We start from the raw sequence: 18933 nt of genomic DNA on the forward strand, positions 1-18933 counted from the left end.
GATGGATGGTAGGATGGTTTGCCTATGGAATGCGTATGAATTGCGTATGGTGTAGGGTGGGAAATGAAATATGGTTGGCCTTTGGGGTTGGGTTGGGAATTGTGATTGGGGATCTTTCTGGACGAACGGGTCTACAGTATCCACCGCAGGCGAAATATGGGGAATGTTCAAGAATGGGGATGGGATGGGGTTTATACCAAATGCAATGCAAGTGAGCATATATTGCCCAATAGCGATGTAGGGCGATATATATGATATATCGGATAAGAACTAGCTGGCTAACTGAACCGGATCAGATATTATCTGAAATGGATCGATATGGGTTGATCTAGCATGGGATGGGGGGTTCTTTGTGCGCGTTATGAAAACGATTTGATACTTGTGGTGTAGTATGAAATGATAATTCTTTTTATATCAAAAATCAAAATGATAGTATTTATTTGTTGGTGCTTGCTTATATGTGTGTCTAGGTATATATTGATTTAAATGAGAAATCAAAATGGATTAACTCTTATATTAGAGATGTTTTATTTAAGAGGATGATTAATGATTAGTATCTAGATATACAAATCCCTTATTTATTTACATTTACGATCTCTCTTTGCTTTTTCCGTCTCTTTCTACATCCACTTTTCCCCTTCTTGCATTCTTCGATCAGTCCGCGTACAAATACGACAGTGGTTTAAATAAATCCCGCGTCTTGCGAAGGGCTTTTGCAGGATCGCGAGGGGGTTGAGGTTCAGAGGTAGGGGTGGACTTGGGTTTGAGTTTGGGCTTCGAGTTAGAGGTGGAGCTAGAGGTGGAACTAGAAGTGCTTGATCGTGAGGGTGGAGGGGGAGGAGGCACGGAATGAGTACGAGGAGAATGGAGGTTGTGGTGGAGATTATTGGGGGAGGGGGAGGGGGAGGGGGAGTGGGAATGGGAGTGAGAGTGGGAATGGGAATGTGAATGTGAAAGGGTTCTTTTTAATTCACGTGTAGACTTGGTGGAGGTGGATCGCGCTTCGGAAGGACCGCATGATTGCGATCGGCAGCGGAGTTCAACATTTTCGGTTTCGTGGCTGCTTCGTCTCTGCTGTGAGCACTGGGAGGAATGGGAATCTTGGGGGATTCTGGTTTTGGTTCTGGTTTTGGATCTGGTTCTTGCGGGGAGGGATTGCGATCTGGGGGGTTGAGAGGAAGAGGAAAAGGAAGAGGAGAGGGAAGAGGAAGAGGTGGATAATGCTAATTCTCTCAAACAATACCTGCGACGTTTTGAACGCGCGAGATCTTGTCTACTGCGCTCGAGATCTTGTCGGCCGCGCTCGTAGAGCTCGGAGATGTCGATGGAGTGGTTGTCGTCGTTGGGGGGATTGTTTTTGCCACCTCGCTTTTTTGAAGGGGGGATGCTGGTGTTGATTGTGTGGAAGATTTGGGCGAGAAAGGTGGAGGGGGTGAATTGCTGGGGTGGTGAGTGTTAGTCAAGGGGGAGGGGAAGGGGAAGGGAAGAAAAGAAAAGAAAAGAGGGGGAAAGCATACCGGACCACCCTTTTCCTTCGATCTCTCATACAAATCCTCATATTCTCGCAACAACACTCCATCTTCCAAGATGGTGATGTTTTTCTCCCACCATATGCATGGGATGGCGGGTTGGTTGATGTCGACTTCGTATTCTTCCCAGTGTTTTGAGAAGTGCGAACGATTGATGCTAGCGGCGAAGTGGGGACTGGGGGTAAGGGAACCTTTGGGGAGGGGGTGGAAATGCACTGGGGGAGGAGGAGGAGAAGAGTGCTGAGGAGGAGGAGAGAAAGTGAGACATTTGCCACGGGCGTAGAGAGTGTTGTCTTTGGTGGTGAGGGAGCCGTGGGTCCAGGAGAAGAGGATGGGGTCTTGGGAGGAGGAGGAGGAGGGATAGGGATTGGGGATTAGGTAGAGACCTGATTTGTTGGGGCCGGAGTGATGGGTTAGTTTTAGGAAGGTGCGGGTTTCGTTCCAGATCCAGGATTCTTGGGAGTTGCCGGGTTGGATTTGGGAGACTTGGAGGTGGATTTTGAAATTGGGATGGGAGGAAAGGGGTGTTTCGGGGGGATTTGGTGGGTTGGGGTTGGAGTTGGGGTTGCTTTTGGATTTCTTGGTTTTGGGCGGTTTGAGATTGAGACTCTCGAGCCAGAGGAGGAAGAGAGGTGGGAGAAACAACTATTGTTGATAAATGTATATGTTAGTAGGTGAGTGAGGAAACTTTGAGTGCATATCTTCCCAAAGGGATAGTACAAGTCGAATACTTTACATCCAAACATCACATCAAACAACCACAACGCAAAACATACCTCATCCACCGGAATTTCCCCCCTCCTCACTCTCTCCCCAAATTCCTGCAACAATCTCCTCATCCCAATACTCTCACTCACCACCCCAAATTCCCTCACCCGCTTTGACACTTCCGCTTCCGCCGTATCCGAATCGGGACAGCGTGTCCAGATCTTCGGCGGCACACCCAGTTCCCGGAGCTGGAAATCGTAGAGCTCGCGTGCGGAGCATGGCGCGCGGGAGTGGCGGTGCGAGGAGAGTCGTGATTCGAGGATCGCTTGCTCGTGGAATTCAATCGTGTGCCAGTGCGTGCGGGTTTGTAGGTAGATGGACCACGGTTTGTGGATGGAGCGCTGAGAGAGGTTTTGATGGGGGGTTTGGGTGTAGTGGAGTGTGCAGGTGTGGATTTCGGGGGGCATGGATGTTGGGGATCTATGGGGAATGGATGGAGGGGTTTGTGTATTTCTTGTGTGTGTGAGTGTGTGTGTGTGATGGAAAGAGAAAATGGGAGAGTTGGGATGAGGATGAGGATGATGATGATGATTTAATGGGGGTGTGTTTTTATATGGATTTGTATTTGTGGAAAGGTAAAGTAAAGTAATAACCAACATTTCGAGAGGTCGTATGTTTGGATGTTGGGACTCGAGACCAGACTCCAGAGGCGAGGCCGCGCTGATGGACTGGTATGGTAATCCTATCTTTGATGAAAGACAGTGAGGTCTACTTTTGGGCTTTGGTTGAGAGGGCTGGGTTGGGGATTTTACTAGAGTTTGTTGTTGTTGTTGTGTGTATTTTGTTTAGTGATAATCGGATTGTATGGAGTGGATGAGAATTGGGAGTTAATGGAATATGGAATATTAAGAGTGTTAGGAGTGTTGGATTTATGGGGTGGGGTATTCACGGGATGATGATGATGATGATTTGTATGTATCTGGGGTAGATGAGGTAGGTAGATGGAATATATAAAGAGAGAATAATCTTAAGACAGAGAGAGTATCTTCACTATAATTTTGCGTACCTATGTAGGTAAATAGCTATAAAAATCGAGTCTAGACCTTCCCCTTCGCTAATCGCCAGTCTGTACGATAATCTATAATTTGAATAGACAGGACAGGTAGGTACCTAGAGAATGAGAAAACTAGTCAGGGAGATTTTTAGTTAGTGTTTCAATGTGATTGATTGTCTTGTTTACGGATCTGGGAAGAGTTGATTAGATATATATATCTCTGCTGGGTACCTACTCGTTAGTTTATCTAGATATAACATGACCTATGGGGAAGATTCTTCGAGTAAGGTTACTTGACAAGAGTGGAGTGGTGGAATTAGATACTCTATAACGAATCATAGACGCCATATACTATTTCCTTTCCTTGAACTAGTAAATATCAATCAAATGTACCAATTACAACTAAATCCCCCAAAACGGAAATCTAATTCCAAAAGTCTTATATCGTAGTGCATCCGGCATTGCTCTCGATCAGTCGTGATATTTTCAATAAATCACTCTAAAGATAAGATTTCCCGGCCGTGCACTCCAATTAGCTCCGGGTATTTAGTTCCCATCCACGCAGGGTATTAATACCCGTAACCACTCAAATCATCTCATCCCCAAGCGCCATCGATATCATTTTCTTACCATTTCCTAATTCCTCCTAGTTCTCACTCTCCACCCCCCAAAAAGCTTCATCCCCGCACTTTCATTGGTTCTATCCTCAATACCGAACTCAACCTTTCACATCGACATGCAGGCTCAGCGCTTAAATCAGCTCTTGGTGATGATTTCTCATTGGAAGGATGGATTCTTTTCACCCCTCCTTCACACCTCCCTTGTACACCATCCATCTAAAATGTGCCTTTCCGTTATATTAATAAATCATGGATGGCCAGCCGTTCGTAAGCTCGTTAATGAAGATTTCTATCTCTCCTCTTGGAACTTGAAGAGACGACGTTCTGATCTCTCCATATTTCGATGTCTGTTCGATATCGACGGTGTATAATCTAAATTACATTATTTGATCGCTGGCGATTGACTCATATCTCATTACGCAAACATTGAACGAAAGATCTCTATCTCTCCAGCTTATTCTCGCCTTACGATCATCGCACGACTTCTCCCCCAATCCATCCGCGATATTCTTCAATACATTCATCATGGTTTTCGGATGTCTTTCTTCACCTATCATGAAGCGGAAATGGAAGTTTCCCAAGGTTATCATCTGGCTTAATGTAATCGAACTGGCGGGAACCGTCGCTGCACTCGTCATGTTTGGTATCGCAGATCCAGATTTATATCGAACGAAAATGTGGCAGATTGGTTATGATAATGGATTCAATAGTAGTCCGGATGAGGTTTTATATGCTTATGCGAATTATCGTCCATTGCCAAAGATTGCTTTTGTTTGGAGTCAGACGTGAGTTTTATTTCTTTCGTCGGAGGATGTTTAAGATGAGAGTGTGTTGAGAGGAATCCCAGCTGATTTCGTGCTTTTTAAATATAGATTACAAAATTTCAATATTGGAATCTCGGTTCTTTCCATGTTCATCCAACTTTGCAAAGTTGTCATGTTCATTATGCATATCTGGTATCCTCTTCTCTCGACTATTATAAATGGACTTCTCACAGTCTGTTGGATTGTCAGTATATACGGACAAGCCGGACCAGATCATACGGATCCAGAACATCCAAGTAATGTGGCTTGGTATATTGCGAAGAGTTGTTCATATGCTGCACCTAGTGGAAATGAACATTATTGTCAAATGGCAAAGGGAAGTTTTGCTGTTACGGTATTTATGATGTATGTCATTAGTTTTCGAATTAGAATCCAAAACTTACAAATCAACAGGGTTGTCTATCTCGCAAACACAATTCTCGGTATTCACTCTCTAATTCCTTCACGCCTCGAACGTTCAGTCAATGCACTCGATCTCGAAGATAATATCGAAACATCTACCAAAGCGGGCAAGAGAGTAAAGACAACAGATTCTCCGGATTCAGAGCGACAATGGGAAATGCAGAATATGCAACAAAGTATGGATCCTTCCAAACAACCTTTTACACCAAGAACTTTGGCTTTCAAATCTTTGGATAGACAATTACCTTTGAGGGCTACTTCGGCACCGAGATTTGCGTAAATATTGTTATGGATTTTGGGTAGGGAGTTGGTGATTTTGTTTTATTGGGACGGGTGATTTTTTATGATTGTCTAATCGATAGGCATCATGTGAGAGGGCAAACAAGACCACAATTTCGGGACGAATTTGTTTCATGATTTGGGATGGCCAGAAAATGGACCAGCGAGAAGCAAACATGGACAAGAATGGATACGGAAGCGGCCGTCGATTGAGATACCAAGGGAATGAGAAGGAATTTGTATAATGTGTTTTAATGTTCACGAGATACTGAGATACTGGGTTCTTGTTTTTTGCTTCTATGTTTATACCATTTGGGTACCTAGTTTGATAGGTAGTATCCTACCATGTTCAGGTTATGAGATTTCTGATTCGATATTTAACGGATCGTACTGTGGTGGTTTTGAGGGATGTGAATTGTAATTGCGATTTGAATCGTGAATGTTGGAAGGATGATGGAAGTTGTAATGGTTATGGTGTAATAAGAGCACAAGAATATGTTGAGGTATTATTCCAATAACCTTAGGTAAGTACCTCTGTGTGAGATATGTCAATTACATAATCTGACCAATAGATTCGGTGCGTGTGAAATATTTCAGACTAAGAGTTGTGGCTGGCCAATACGATTGATGGATCCCAAATATTTCAGACTAAGGGATGTGGCGGACCAATGTAATTGATGGATCTGAAATATTTCAAACTAGTGATCGTGGCTGGCCAATACGATTGATGGATCTGAAATATTTCAGACTAGTGATCGTGGCTGGCCAATACGATTGATGGATCTGAAATATTTCAGACTAAGGAATGTGGCGGACCAATACGATTGATGGATCTGAAATATTTCAAACTAAGGTTTAGCGAGCCAATTGGTACGATGGATCTGAAATATTTCAGACTAGTGATCGTGGCTGGCCAATACGATTGATGGATCCCAAATATTTCAGACTAAGAAATGTGGCGGACCAATACGATTGATGGATCTGAAATATTTCAGACTAAGGAATGTGGTGAGCCAATACAATCGATGGATCTGAAATATTTCAAACTAAGGTTTAGCGAGCCAATTGCTCCGATGGATCCCAAATATTTCAAACTAGTGATCGTGGCCGACCAATACAATCGATGGATCTGAAATATTCTGAAATATTTCGATTATGTAAGGTTGACAAGCCAATTGGAGGAGTGGATTTGAAATATTTCGACCCACTACGTATAATGATCACCCAGTGCTCAGGTACGGAGGTACTTTGATTGTGTTTCGAGGTGATGTGTAATGTGTAATGTGTTATGCTGGATAGGTAAGTAGGTGATAGGTAGGTAGGTAGGTAGGTGGGTATGAATATTGAGGAGGGGGAGGAGTAAAGGGTAAAGAGAATAAAGAGGTAAACAATTGAAATGAAGATGGAGAGAAAAAGGAAGGTGGAGTAGAAGAGAGGTTGGGGAGGGATGATGAAGATGAAGTGGTGGTGAAATTTAAGGAAAGAAGAAGAAAGGTAGGAGAATGAAAAATGGAGGAAAGAGGAAAGAGGAAAGAAGGTGGAATGGGTGATTATATTTCGAAAATTTATTGTGGCTTGGTTGGTGGTTTGTGATGGGATTGTGGTATGAGTTTTGAAATCGAGGTCTGGATGGATGGCAAGAGTTGTTTGGGTGATGTTTTGTGCTGGGAGGATGAGGAAATGTAGATTGATGGTGATGGTGATGGTGATGGTGATGGTGATGGTGATGGTGATGGTGATGGTGATGAGGCAAAATAGCGTAAGGGCGGAGTTGGAGTAGGCTGATGGTTTGATATAGTGTGTCAGGGTTGGATAGATTGGGGAGAGAGACAGATATTAATGTGGGTGTATATGTATCTAGGTATGTATTTCTGTTCGATGTGTTGCATGTCATGTGGGATTGAAGATTTGATGGTTAACAGGCAATCATTGTGGTTAGTACAAGGATGTATCTGAAATTGTGAGGTTGGCTGAGATGATGCGTATGATGTATCCAGCTCGGGATGGAGTCTGAGTGGTAGAGAGGGCAGGGACAAGGTATGGGATTTTGTTTGCGAGAGGAATAGGGAGGTATGAATGAGGAGATCTAGGGAATGGGGAAGAAATCGGTGGGGTTTAGAAAAGAGCCGACAGGACAGCGGGAACTCGAGGATTTAAGGAAAGTAGAGGAAGGAGGATGAGGTGAGAATGACAGAAGAGATGGATGGGGAAGTGAAAGTGAAAATAATGGTATATTAAAAGAATAGAGGGGGATGGATAAGCAGAATTGGATTCATGATGGATATGAGAAATTTACTTGTATGAGAAATTTACTTGTATGAGAATGAACACTTTGGGAGATGAAGAGGGGGCTTGAGTTTGAGATCATGATGATGAGGATGGCGATGTTTTTTCAACGTTCTTCTTGAAAGTTCAAGTACAATGTCTCTAGGTAATATAAGTTCCAAGAAGACGGAATCGATATACCCGAGCTAGACCACAGGGAGAAGGGAGAAGAGAGAATGGGAAGAGGGGAAGTCAAGTGAAAAAGAAAACTAGACGGACAAGTATAATCGCTAGTGCACATAAATATAACCAAGGCCAAAGCAAGAGCGTGAGAATTCAATGGGTTCTTGTTCAATATGATATCACTATTCAAGTAGAAAGGATGCAAGAAGACAAAACATCCCGATATGATCATCATCGTGGACTTACTCACGCCGAGCTCTCAAATGTGTTGGATTGAAGGGTCGAAAGAGAGATGTGTGATCTATTCTCAGAGGTCAAAGATGTTTCTTGCTGTACGGTAGCGCAGATGCTATGGAGTAGGAAGGTAGGTCGTTGACATCTAAAGTTCATAATACATTATATTACATCACATCACATCACATCACATCACATCACATCACATCACATCATATCACATCACCAAGCAAGCACGCACGCACGAAAACATACAAACACACAAACTCCATTTTCATCATCTTGTTAGAAATCAATTTGATTCAATTCAACGCACCGCACCGCACCGCAACGCACCGCCCCGCAACGCAACATATGCATCTAATCTATCAAGGCCAAGAAAAGAAACGAATCAGAAACAAATTTATCAGAAAAGAAGAAAGAATCCACCCACCAGACAGACCCCAAATCGCAGAATCAAAAAAGTAAAAAAGTAAATACTATCTAACCCCTCCCTCCCCCATTATCCAAAATTTCAACAAGTAGGTAGGTAATGAAGAGAAATAAACTGAAATAAAATGAAATGAAATAGAAAAACCAAACCAAACCAACGCCAATAACTTAATATCAGCAAGCGAGTAGATAAGTTTAATCTCTTCTCTATGGGTATCTAGGTTTGTATTATGCAGGAATTCAGAAGTTCTTATGAGTAATGGATGGAAAATAGAGAGGAGGGAGAAAAAATGATGATTGTTTGATATCGGTATTTTTACTGCTTTCTTTCTTTCTTTCTTTCTTGCTCTCTCTATTTACGTTACTATTCCCTCCAGAAACTCCTATCAAATAACCCATCCCAGCCCATCAAACTCCCACCCAGCAAAGCATAAAGAAAAGAAAAAGAAAGAAGAAAAAGAAAAGAGGAAAATAAAACAACGCCAATAACTCAATACCAGCCAGTAAATTTCAACTCCTCTCTATAGGTACTCCATGTTCTGAACTCCATCGATCCATGTATGTATGTATGTATGTATGTATGTGTGTGTGTATCTATCCATCCATTTTTCGAAAATAAAATAGAGTAAATTGAAATAAAATGAGAATAAAATGAAATGAAAATAGGACCAAGGAAATAAATGTTTGATTGAATTGATGTAGATCTTCTCTCCTCTCTTCTTCTGGATGATCGAGACTTCTGTGCTGTGCTGTGTTATGCTGTGGTGTAGATATTTAATTTCAAGTGAAATTTATTATGATGTATCGTATCGTATCGTATTGTATTGTATTGTATCGTGATGCGGAAAAACATATCTTTTTGCCCAAAAGAAGAGAAGAGGAGAGAAGAGAGATGAAGAGAAATGAAATGAAAGGAAACAAATAAATGAACCAAAGAAAAAATATCAGTGTGTAGATAACTTCAGCTAGCGAGAAAAGCTTGCCTTAGCTAGGTAGGTGGGTTGTGGAAGTTTCGTTGGTGATTCATGGTCCAGAAATGATTTTGAAATCGACATCGATGTTAGATTAGAGTTGGAGTTGAAGTAGGATTCGAGATTGAGGAGGAGTTCATCGAGGGGGGTATCGTAATGCTCTTCTTCTGTGCTATGGATCGAGAAGTCGTTTGTTCATTCTAGGAATTGAATGATGGGAGCAAGGTGAAAGATCTACCCAGGTATGCTTGTTGGGATGTAGGACATGTGGTTTGGTGTCGAAATGCATCATCGATAGATGAAGAAATTGATGGGCTCAAAGCAGAGCAGACAAAGCAGACAAAGCCATAAACCCAGCACCATCAACCTCATCAAGATGCAAAGCAATCTACCAATGACCCCTAAAGGTAGCCGGTACACCATGTCCATTAATCCGATCTTCTCGGAAAGAATCCCATTCGCTATGTTTTCTTCCACTCTCAATCCACAACTTATCCTGGACCGTCGCCGCACGAATTCCATACGCGCCTCTTCTTCCCAAAGCCTGAATGCTAATTGTTCTCTGCACCTCATCGATTTCATGAAAGATATCATGAGCCTCATCAAGCCTTCTCTTATCATGTAGCGTTCGAGCTAACCCTCTGATTCTGCTGCCTTGAGGTGTACTACTGAAAATGTGGAGAAATTTGCCTATATCGTTGGTATTCCATCTTCCTGGATGTCCGGGAACATTAGAGGTGGGCTCCCATACCCATGCTTTGATGATGTTGAACTTTTGTACTTTGTAGTGGTCGTCTTCCTGGTTTAAATATTGGTATAATTTGCAGGCTTGACAGACGGGTTCGTCGATGGGATCGAGCTTGTAGTTCCGGATCATTTGGTAGGAGAACCAGACTCCGGGGAGGAGATGTCTACATTGATGACATGTGAAACCTTCTTCCATCCTAGAGAGAGAATGCTGTTAGTTTGATGATATATGAAGGATGGGGATGTCTGAAGAAAAGAGGTGATAACATACCATTTCACACCCTCGGTTTTATTCGCAATGCCTTTTCCTTTCAAAGCCGCGAAATATTTCTCAACCCTGCCACCAAAATCTGCATATGCAACATGGGCGATAATTTGATCGATCGTCACGTTATCATCCATCAGGACCTTGAGAGTTTCCTCAACCAGCATACAAGGCGACTTATCCAACCATTGTCTGAACATCGTATGTTTAGAAACAAAATCAATACCCTGAGCACGTGCCTGGCGAAGAAGACCGTGAACTTCCTGCCAGATTGCAATTCGGATATCAGCAACGTGCATACCGGGATCATCCCAAGTAACACCATATGAATACTCTGCCCCTAATCTTCTCTCTCCTTTCCGATCACCTGCTTGATAGAAAGGATGAGGACCAACATGGTATGCTGGATAGAAATCTAAATCGACTTGGTGTTCGCAACCGCGAAGACGATCTCGCGTGATGATGTTGAGGAGTTCAATCCCATCACCGAGATGAATCAATTCACAGTTGTAAACACCGAGGGTTTTGAGCTTGCGCATTTCGGGAACGAGTAAGGCGAGAATGTGGGTGGTGAGGAAGGGAACGTGATGTAATTGGATGTTTTGAAGAAACCCGCTGAAGTTATGCATAGCCATACCTGATGAGAGTATCTGTATCTTAGTGATTTGATTTGAACAAGAGAGGAGGAAAAGAACTTACACATCTTATTCAAGTTCTTGATTTGAGTAACATAATTGATAGGTTCCATATCCCTAGTAGGTGTGACCACAACAACTGAAGCTGCTCTACCCTCGGAGACATTGCCCTCTATCGGTAAATCACAGCCTTCGAAACAACCTCCAGTCATATCCCAAATTCCCTGCACGTATCAGTCAGCCCTGTACGTAGTGCATTAACGATAAGATAAACCAAAACTCACAGTAACAGCCATCGCAACTTCCCATGATCTCTGACTGGTTCGAACAAGGGCAGAAGCATTGCTATGATTTTCCCAAATAAATTTGAGAAGAATGGTATTGATACCTTCTACTTGAAGTACTCTGATCAATGCACTTTGTTCTTGATTGTGTTTGTGATGTTTGAGCACTTTTTTGTAGTTGAAGCAAAATGGTCCCTAAAGTATGTCATTAGAATAAACTCGTCATGAACAGTGGAAGCAGTGGATAAATATCATACCAATGAAACCAACTTCTTTAATCTATCTTTTTCACCCGTGAAAGGCCAGTGAACCAAAGTGGGAAAAGGCTCTACTGGTTCTGGTCCATCATCCCAGACATTTGCTGCAATAGCATCTTTCTCAGAAATTACCGCTGGTTGAACACCCCAATCACCCCAATCAAGGTTTGCAACATTATCAGGATTTTCCTGTTCGAGAGGAGTAGGAAATGCAACATTGGTTGGTACTGTAACCCAAGGACTCTTAGTAGCCGGTGGACTTGTCACATTAGCAGAAACTGCAACATCCGGACCTGAAGGAGCCGCCCATGTGAGGATTGTAATTGCTCTCTTTTTGGTGCACCATGGAACTTCAACTGATTTGAGTGCAGGATTAATGGCATATGCAGGGAGCATAGACCATTTTGCATTTTCGGGCACAGTAGACCATGCAGCTGGATCTAGATCAGAAGGAGCCTGGAATTTGGCAGTGCCAGGAAGAGGCGGATGTTCCCAAATTGATCCTTTGGCAGGTACAGAATTATTGGTGTAATATCTCAAAACGAATTTGTTTGAACAGAAACCTGTAACAAATGCAGTCTCAATGGGATTGTTAATTGCCTCTGCAGGTGTTTTCTTGTCAGTCTTTACAGATTTATTTCCATCTTGTGATTTTTGCTGATCCAGAGAAGGCCATATCCATGTATTTGTTTCATTAGAAACTTCAGGAATGAATTTCTTTGGAGCTTGCTTCCAGATTGGACCTTTCTTCGAAGTAGGTGTTGCATATGTAGTCCATAATTGTTTACCACTATGTTGACCCTCATTCGCCTTGACTTTAGGTTTATTTTTGTTACCCATAATGAATGGTGTATCAAAGATCTAGTAAGAGTTAGAATAGAACTTTCCCGATTGAATGATGGTGGCGGTGGTGAAGATAAAATCAGTGAGAGGAAGGTGGAAGGGAGGTATAGCACATGACGAATCTCGGGAAATGGCCAATGCGACGGAAAGAAAATAAGGGGCAGTGTTTTTGAAGCACAAACAAACTTCATCAAGGACTTACAGATATTAAACTGTTCAACCTATGCAATGCAAAGAATTACTGAATCAACCAGCAAGAAATACTTGAAATATCAAGCAAATGTAGTAAGACTAGTCGAAGTTATGAACATGAATGGTGCCTGCTTTGTTTGGCACAGCCTGAAAAATGTATTAGCATCAAATCCAAACAGTGGAGAAAATCTCCTAAAAGGTGAAGTGCGGGGTAATGATGATGGAAATGGTTCGAGGATGGGAATTTCGAACAAGCTGTAATATCAGGGGGTTTGAAAGAAGGTGCGACTTTCTGGATGGAGAGAGGAAGAGAATATGTTGGGAGATGGGTTTGTGAGGGTGTATCTAAAGAACACTTACAGATATTTATGTACTCCGAAATCCTCTTTTAAAAAATAAAAGCATCACTTGTGAAGAAGATACTTTAAGTTCTTTATGAATCAAAATGACAAGCCTTATCCGAGGGTTGTCAAAGAAAAAGAGGTCAAGGGAAGTAAGAGATGTCTCAATATTGGAGGTAGAAGACGGCGCGCGTCTTGAAGCTATCAAAGAAAGGAGATAGTAAACGCAGAAGCGCAAAGAATCAATACACAAGTGAACTTGCAAAGATCAAGAAGCTATCAAGTAAGACGTAGATGAAAGTTAAGTGTTTGAGGTTCGGGTTTGGGTTCGAGATGGAAGGATGGAAGAAAGAAGAGGATGAATAGAAGACTCAGAAGAAAAAGATAAAGTTCCAGGTCAAGAAGAGTCAAATACCATGCTTCAAACCACCGGGGTCATTCGGATATGAAACTCGGGGTTGTCTATTTATGGAACGAGGGAGAGCGGGGCTGTAAGGCTGGATATCCACTGTGCGACGACGAGGTGGATATTTGCAGTGAATGTTGTTGACTGTGAATCATATTTGAAGGCTTAGTGAATGCTAAATCAGGCAGCGACGATTCTAATCATCCTACGTTGCAATTTGAAAGAAAAGTAAATAAGGTACAGAAACGTTTATCACATGTTTGTTCACTGACAGAGAACCAGGCAGATTTTGATGACTGCTCGTCAAAGTGTTTATACCCATCAAAGAAATTCATTGCGTCTCACATGAACTCAGGGGGGCACTTGAAGTATACAATCTAGTATACAATCTAGTATACAGTACATACAGTTCAAGATTTAGAGAACACATACTTACTACTACTAGCTTGATTTGAGTCCTCAATTCCAGAACAAAACATTCCATTCAACATCAAGACCCTCCAGCTGTACTACCCTTTCTGTTTTCTCCTGAATCTATGATCGAGAACAAGTATTTTGACATCAGCCATAGCCCTGGAGACATTGGTAAGACTCAAGAAGCAAATTCACTACATGTCCATAAGTAACCTTAACATTTTTCGTCCTCTGATTTCTGCCACTGCAAATTCTTTCCCCTATAAACTCTTGACTCCCCAGAGAATTCAAGACCATGATTATCCATCGTCTCAATACAAAAGGAATGTGAACTCCAACATCCACCTTGAGATAGAAGAGTTAAATTTGATATCACCGTCAGGTTTATGAGTGGTATGGAGCCCCCAATGAATACCAACTGCTTGATCAATGAAAAGGTTTGACTGCTTGCAGAAGTGAATTGGTGGAGCAAAATGTGGCTCACATATTATGCTCGCTTTAGAGGTAAGTTAATAAGAATACATGCTTCATATACATGCTTCATCTAACAAACAAACAAACAAACCCCAAAGAACCACCAAAGACCAGTCAAGAGCATTAGATATCAAGGACATCAATACAGCAACTCTCTAATCACCACCAGCAACTTCAGTCCACCAGCAACTTCAGTCCACCAGCAACTTCAGTCCACCAGCAACTTCAGTCCACCAGCAACTTCAGCCCACGAAGAACCCCATTCTAAACTGCCAAAAACAAGAACATCAATTCCATCCATAGAAACCCCATAGCAAAGAACCCGATAAGAATTCTCACTTGTACAACTCTTTAACAATAAACAGAGAGAAGATCTCATCATGATTTATCTCAAGTACATAAGATGAATTTCATTTATGCAACTTTCAGAAATATCATGGAGTAGGGTCTTATCAACACCAGACGAGAGTTTGTGAAAACATTATGAAATGATGACAGTGATGACAACTACAATATGTAGCAGCAGCAGTAATCAACATACAAATGATGTTGATAAAACACCTTGCTTGAAAGAATTTCAAAACTGGATTTCAAAGCAATTATAATATAGATGGCAGCAATAGCAAAAACAAAAATAAAAACAAAAACAAATTCATCTCATCAGCATCAAAAAAAAACCAAAAGACATAAACTCAAGCAAAAAAACCTCACCATCCCAAACCATCAAATCCTCCTCCCCCAATCAACTCCCCATTCCTATTCACAGTACATGAGCGGTGAGTAATCACCTGCCTAGCCAGCAACCTACCATTTCCCATCGCCATTTCCCATTCGTCGCGGATCACATCGCGCAAAGGCAAAGGCAAGCGACCAAAAGTGATTGCAGTGCGATGATGCAACACTATGCAAGAATCTCTCGGCATTGCGTTTGTGCATGGATAACCCATCGCATCTCCCCAAACCAGACCACATGTATGTATGGTTGACCATCGACCTATCAAGAGTTTTTGAAGAGCGCCAGGGGTGTTCACACCGCGTGTTGAAGATACCTACGGAGTACCTCCCTACCGTACTTGGAAACAACTTCCCTGACACCACCTTGCGACGTTTTTGGTCATTCGCGAGTGCGAGGTTTGCAGCGTGGAGATCGAGAGGTCAGTTTGGGGTGCTTTGGGTGGGTTGGAAAGAGGAGGATGGAATGATGTTGATTCATATCTGAGTCATGTTACCCCTCGGTGTACATCTGCGGTGTTGTGATTGGATAAGGCCCCCGCCTAGGAGAATATCAAAATCGACCCCTCCTTGAGGAAAATTGGCAAGGCATTCCTAGATTGAAGGAGGAGATTCTTGGATCGTGTGGTGTGGATGTAGAAATTGGATTTTCCGATACCCCAGGTGAGAGATTGGAAAAGGTCGAGGCCAAGGTGAAAGGAAATGGGGCGGTGGGAGGAATAAGGTTGGTTGGTCGATGTGGGAGGAGATAAAACCTTATCGTCGTGTGACTGACTCTTTAGATGGAATGATGTGAGATTTCTGAGAGGTTTGGGGTGTTTGTTGTGTTATTGTTAATTCTTCGAATGTATAGTACCTGAGTAGTATTTGGAGGAAGTCAATTGACCCTTTCTTTGAGGTATACTGGATGATTAGCTTTATGATATCTACACGCATCAAGGTTGTCGTTAGAGTCAACGTAGTAGTAGCTTTCTCTTTCTGTTATTCTTTCACAGGTAACAACAATAGATTGATCTCGAGATCCAAACCTTCCTCTCACCTCTGTTCTATTTCTCCATACCTACCTACCAACGTATTGTATTGTGTAGCCGGGACCTCCTCCATCAACAAAACAAAATAATAACAATGCGATTGATCCCTTGCCTTGGATGATCAGACGACATTTCCAAGATCTTATGTACCTAAGTATGTACCACACATGTGCACACATGTCGGTAAACGAGAGAGAATATCTTCGCAAACTCATGCTGATGCTCCACAGCAAAGTTCCACATGAACTTATTAGTCTATGATGTGGGCACCAATCAACACTATAATTTTACGGTAGCTCAATGAGTAGTGAAACCCTTCCGAAATGGTCTTGGACGGACCAATAGTTATATTTTAGTGGTATGTAGGGAAATTGGGGTTTGAGGGTTGTCAAAATTTAGGAGTGCTAGGGACTGGAGACTGCAGTAGGAGAAAGTTTGGATGATGTCTGAGGGTTTATTTTGAGGGTTATATTGAGGGTTATTTTGAGGTTTTATTTTGAGGGTTATATTGAGGGTTTATTTTGAAGGTTATTTTGAGGGTTATTTTGAGATCATTTTGAGGGTTATTTTGAGGGTTATTTTGAGATCATTCTGAGGGTTTATTCCGAAGGTTTCCCTTCTAGAAGATAGAAGGAGAGAGAGAACAGAGAGAAAGCAAGAGGAAGAGATCACTTGAGTTATTCCTGTAACCCAATCAAGATATGGAGCTGGGAAGGTTTTAATGCATTTGAGTTGCATGAAATCCTATGTCATACTTTCTACTCTGTATCGTATATGATCATGATGTTACCTCCCGAGGTACCTACCTAGGTAGATAGATATACATTGCATCCTAGTAAACTCAATCATCAATTGTCCATATGTAGATATATATATATATATACCTTTTTCAATGTTATCACGAATCACCAAGAGTTCCCCAAAACCAAAAGAGGGACCAACATCAAATATCAAAGTCAAATATCAAAGTCACAAATCACAAATACCTAGTTCTAGAGATGGATAAACCGACACCTTTCAAAAATTTCACACTTACTTGTTGTTCACATGGTCAGAACGCCCACGCCCACGCCCACGCCCACGCCCTCGCCTTCCAAGCTTAGAGCACAAACATAACAATGCTTCCTCCTATTTGTCGTGCTCCATTCTTTCCATTTCCCATCTTTTTGCTCATGGCCCCCTGGTACCGTTGGAGCGTTTGTCGTGCCATGACCCTCTCTTCCTCTCGAGGGTCTCTTCTCCCCCCTATTCATACGTGACTTTGTATATCGGAGAAGGCTGCATGTTGCCACCATGGCTGATGGTACGCTGTTGCAGTAGGTATGTTGTCATACATACGCATGAATGTGTATATATCAAGAGTGTGTGTGACTTTTCCTAAAAAGGTAATATTCCTTGTATACGATATATTATGATCCTATGAGGTTGAACATCCATCATCAAAGTATCATTTTTGGAGTGGACGGTCAAATCAAATGTTCAAATGTTCATCCCTGGCCATGGTTAGGAGATAAGAAAAGCTTTGATGGTGAGAATTGGTCCGTGTTGAATATATTCAATGATTTTCAAGAATCAATCATCAATCATCATTCGAACCCCATTTTTAATTTGGGATATGGATGGTCAACATTTTTTTCTCCCTTTGAGATGGATGAGTGCGAAGGAAAGGATAGGTGGTGGGAAAAGGAGTGGCGGGTGCTTGTTTCTCACAGGAAGATGAGTGCGGCGATACGAGTCCATTCAAGTTGTCAAGAGATAGAGACGCCTCCCGCTCCTAGCATATCATTCATATCTCTCGATCCATTCTACATCGTCCTGCATGTTGTGTTGCATGCTGATGATAGGAATAGATTGGATTGGAGGGCCACTAGAGCCACACATCCAACACAACATCGGCATTCACAGTAAGACTAAAGCAAGATCGCCCTATGTATTGATCATGCGAGCATAAATCCCCTGTTGAAAAACCGTATGCGCCGATACGGCTTGCCTTAAAAGGGTAGAGGGTTGGAGATTCTTGATCGAGTGATGGGATGATATAAAAATGATTTGGTATGGCGTGTTTACGATAGAGAGTGATGTTTGATGTTTGATGTTTGATGTATGATGTATGATGTATGATGTATCGATGCTGAGACGCTTACGAAATACAATATAAAAATTTGAAAGGTACAGATTAGAGATGATGAAACTGGAGAAGGAATGTTAAGATTTTGACAGGTTGTAAAGGTTTGGTGCAAAGGTTCGGTGCAATATGGAAGGAAATGAATGGTCTTCCTAGTGAGAATACTCACTGGTGGTGGAGGATTTGGGGATATTATGTTGCCACTCTTTGGGTTGTCGATGAAACTCTTTATGCGCCGGTATAATCTATACACTACATACACCACATACACCACACACCACACCATTGTCCATATAATAGTACATACATCATCTCTGAATGAATTGGATGGTGGAGTGATATTGAAAAATGATTACTTTGTAATGAACGTGCCGTTAAAGTTTTGAAGGATACGGAATATAAAACATCGGAATTGCAAGATTTATCGTATTCTGGATTCGAGATGATGGATCGGTCGGTGGTAGGGGGTGGTATGGAACATTTGATAGAAGATCCAGGTACGGGGATTCATAATCAGGAGAGGGGAGTGGGATGAGTGGCCGTCAGTTTTCAATATAATATGTTTTTCTATGGAGTCAGTGTGGTCATCGGAAAGTTAATTGATTCATCTGAACACTATGGCATGGGAATCATGGTTCCATCGCTTCAATCATTGGAAGGTTTGAAGGTTTGAGAGATGGAAGATC

General features: G+C 42.0%; 3 protein-coding genes across 3 annotated transcripts; 1 reads left to right on the forward strand and 2 right to left on the reverse strand.

The window, feature by feature from the left end:
• Positions 1 to 965: 965 nt before the first annotated feature.
• EAE98_001195 (uncharacterized protein) lies at positions 966 to 2516 on the reverse strand (the record flags this gene model as incomplete). Its single annotated transcript, XM_038948813.1, has 4 exons — positions 966 to 1083; positions 1244 to 1440; positions 1518 to 1720; positions 2387 to 2516. 4 exons carry the CDS (start codon positions 2514 to 2516, stop codon positions 966 to 968), a joined length of 648 nt encoding a protein of 215 aa, XP_038815079.1.
• Positions 2517 to 4436: 1920 nt separating this feature from the next.
• On the forward strand, positions 4437 to 5417 carry EAE98_001196 (uncharacterized protein; the record flags this gene model as incomplete). The annotated part of the gene is made up of 3 exons (XM_038948814.1): positions 4437 to 4696; positions 4784 to 5080; positions 5129 to 5417. The coding sequence occupies 3 exons, from the start codon at positions 4437 to 4439 to the stop codon at positions 5415 to 5417; spliced, it is 846 nt and encodes a 281-aa protein (XP_038815080.1).
• A 4472-nt stretch (positions 5418 to 9889) lies between these two features.
• EAE98_001197 (uncharacterized protein) lies at positions 9890 to 12529 on the reverse strand (the record flags this gene model as incomplete). The annotated part of the gene is made up of 5 exons (XM_038948815.1): positions 9890 to 10445; positions 10520 to 11150; positions 11213 to 11372; positions 11433 to 11627; positions 11690 to 12529. The coding sequence occupies 5 exons, from the start codon at positions 12527 to 12529 to the stop codon at positions 9890 to 9892; spliced, it is 2382 nt and encodes a 793-aa protein (XP_038815081.1).
• Between the last annotated feature and the right edge of the window lie 6404 nt (positions 12530 to 18933).

The sequence above is a fragment of the Botrytis deweyae genome, assembly GCF_014898535.1.
Source record: "Botrytis deweyae strain B1 chromosome Unknown BDEW_002, whole genome shotgun sequence".
Lineage (NCBI taxonomy): Eukaryota > Fungi > Ascomycota > Leotiomycetes > Helotiales > Sclerotiniaceae > Botrytis > Botrytis deweyae.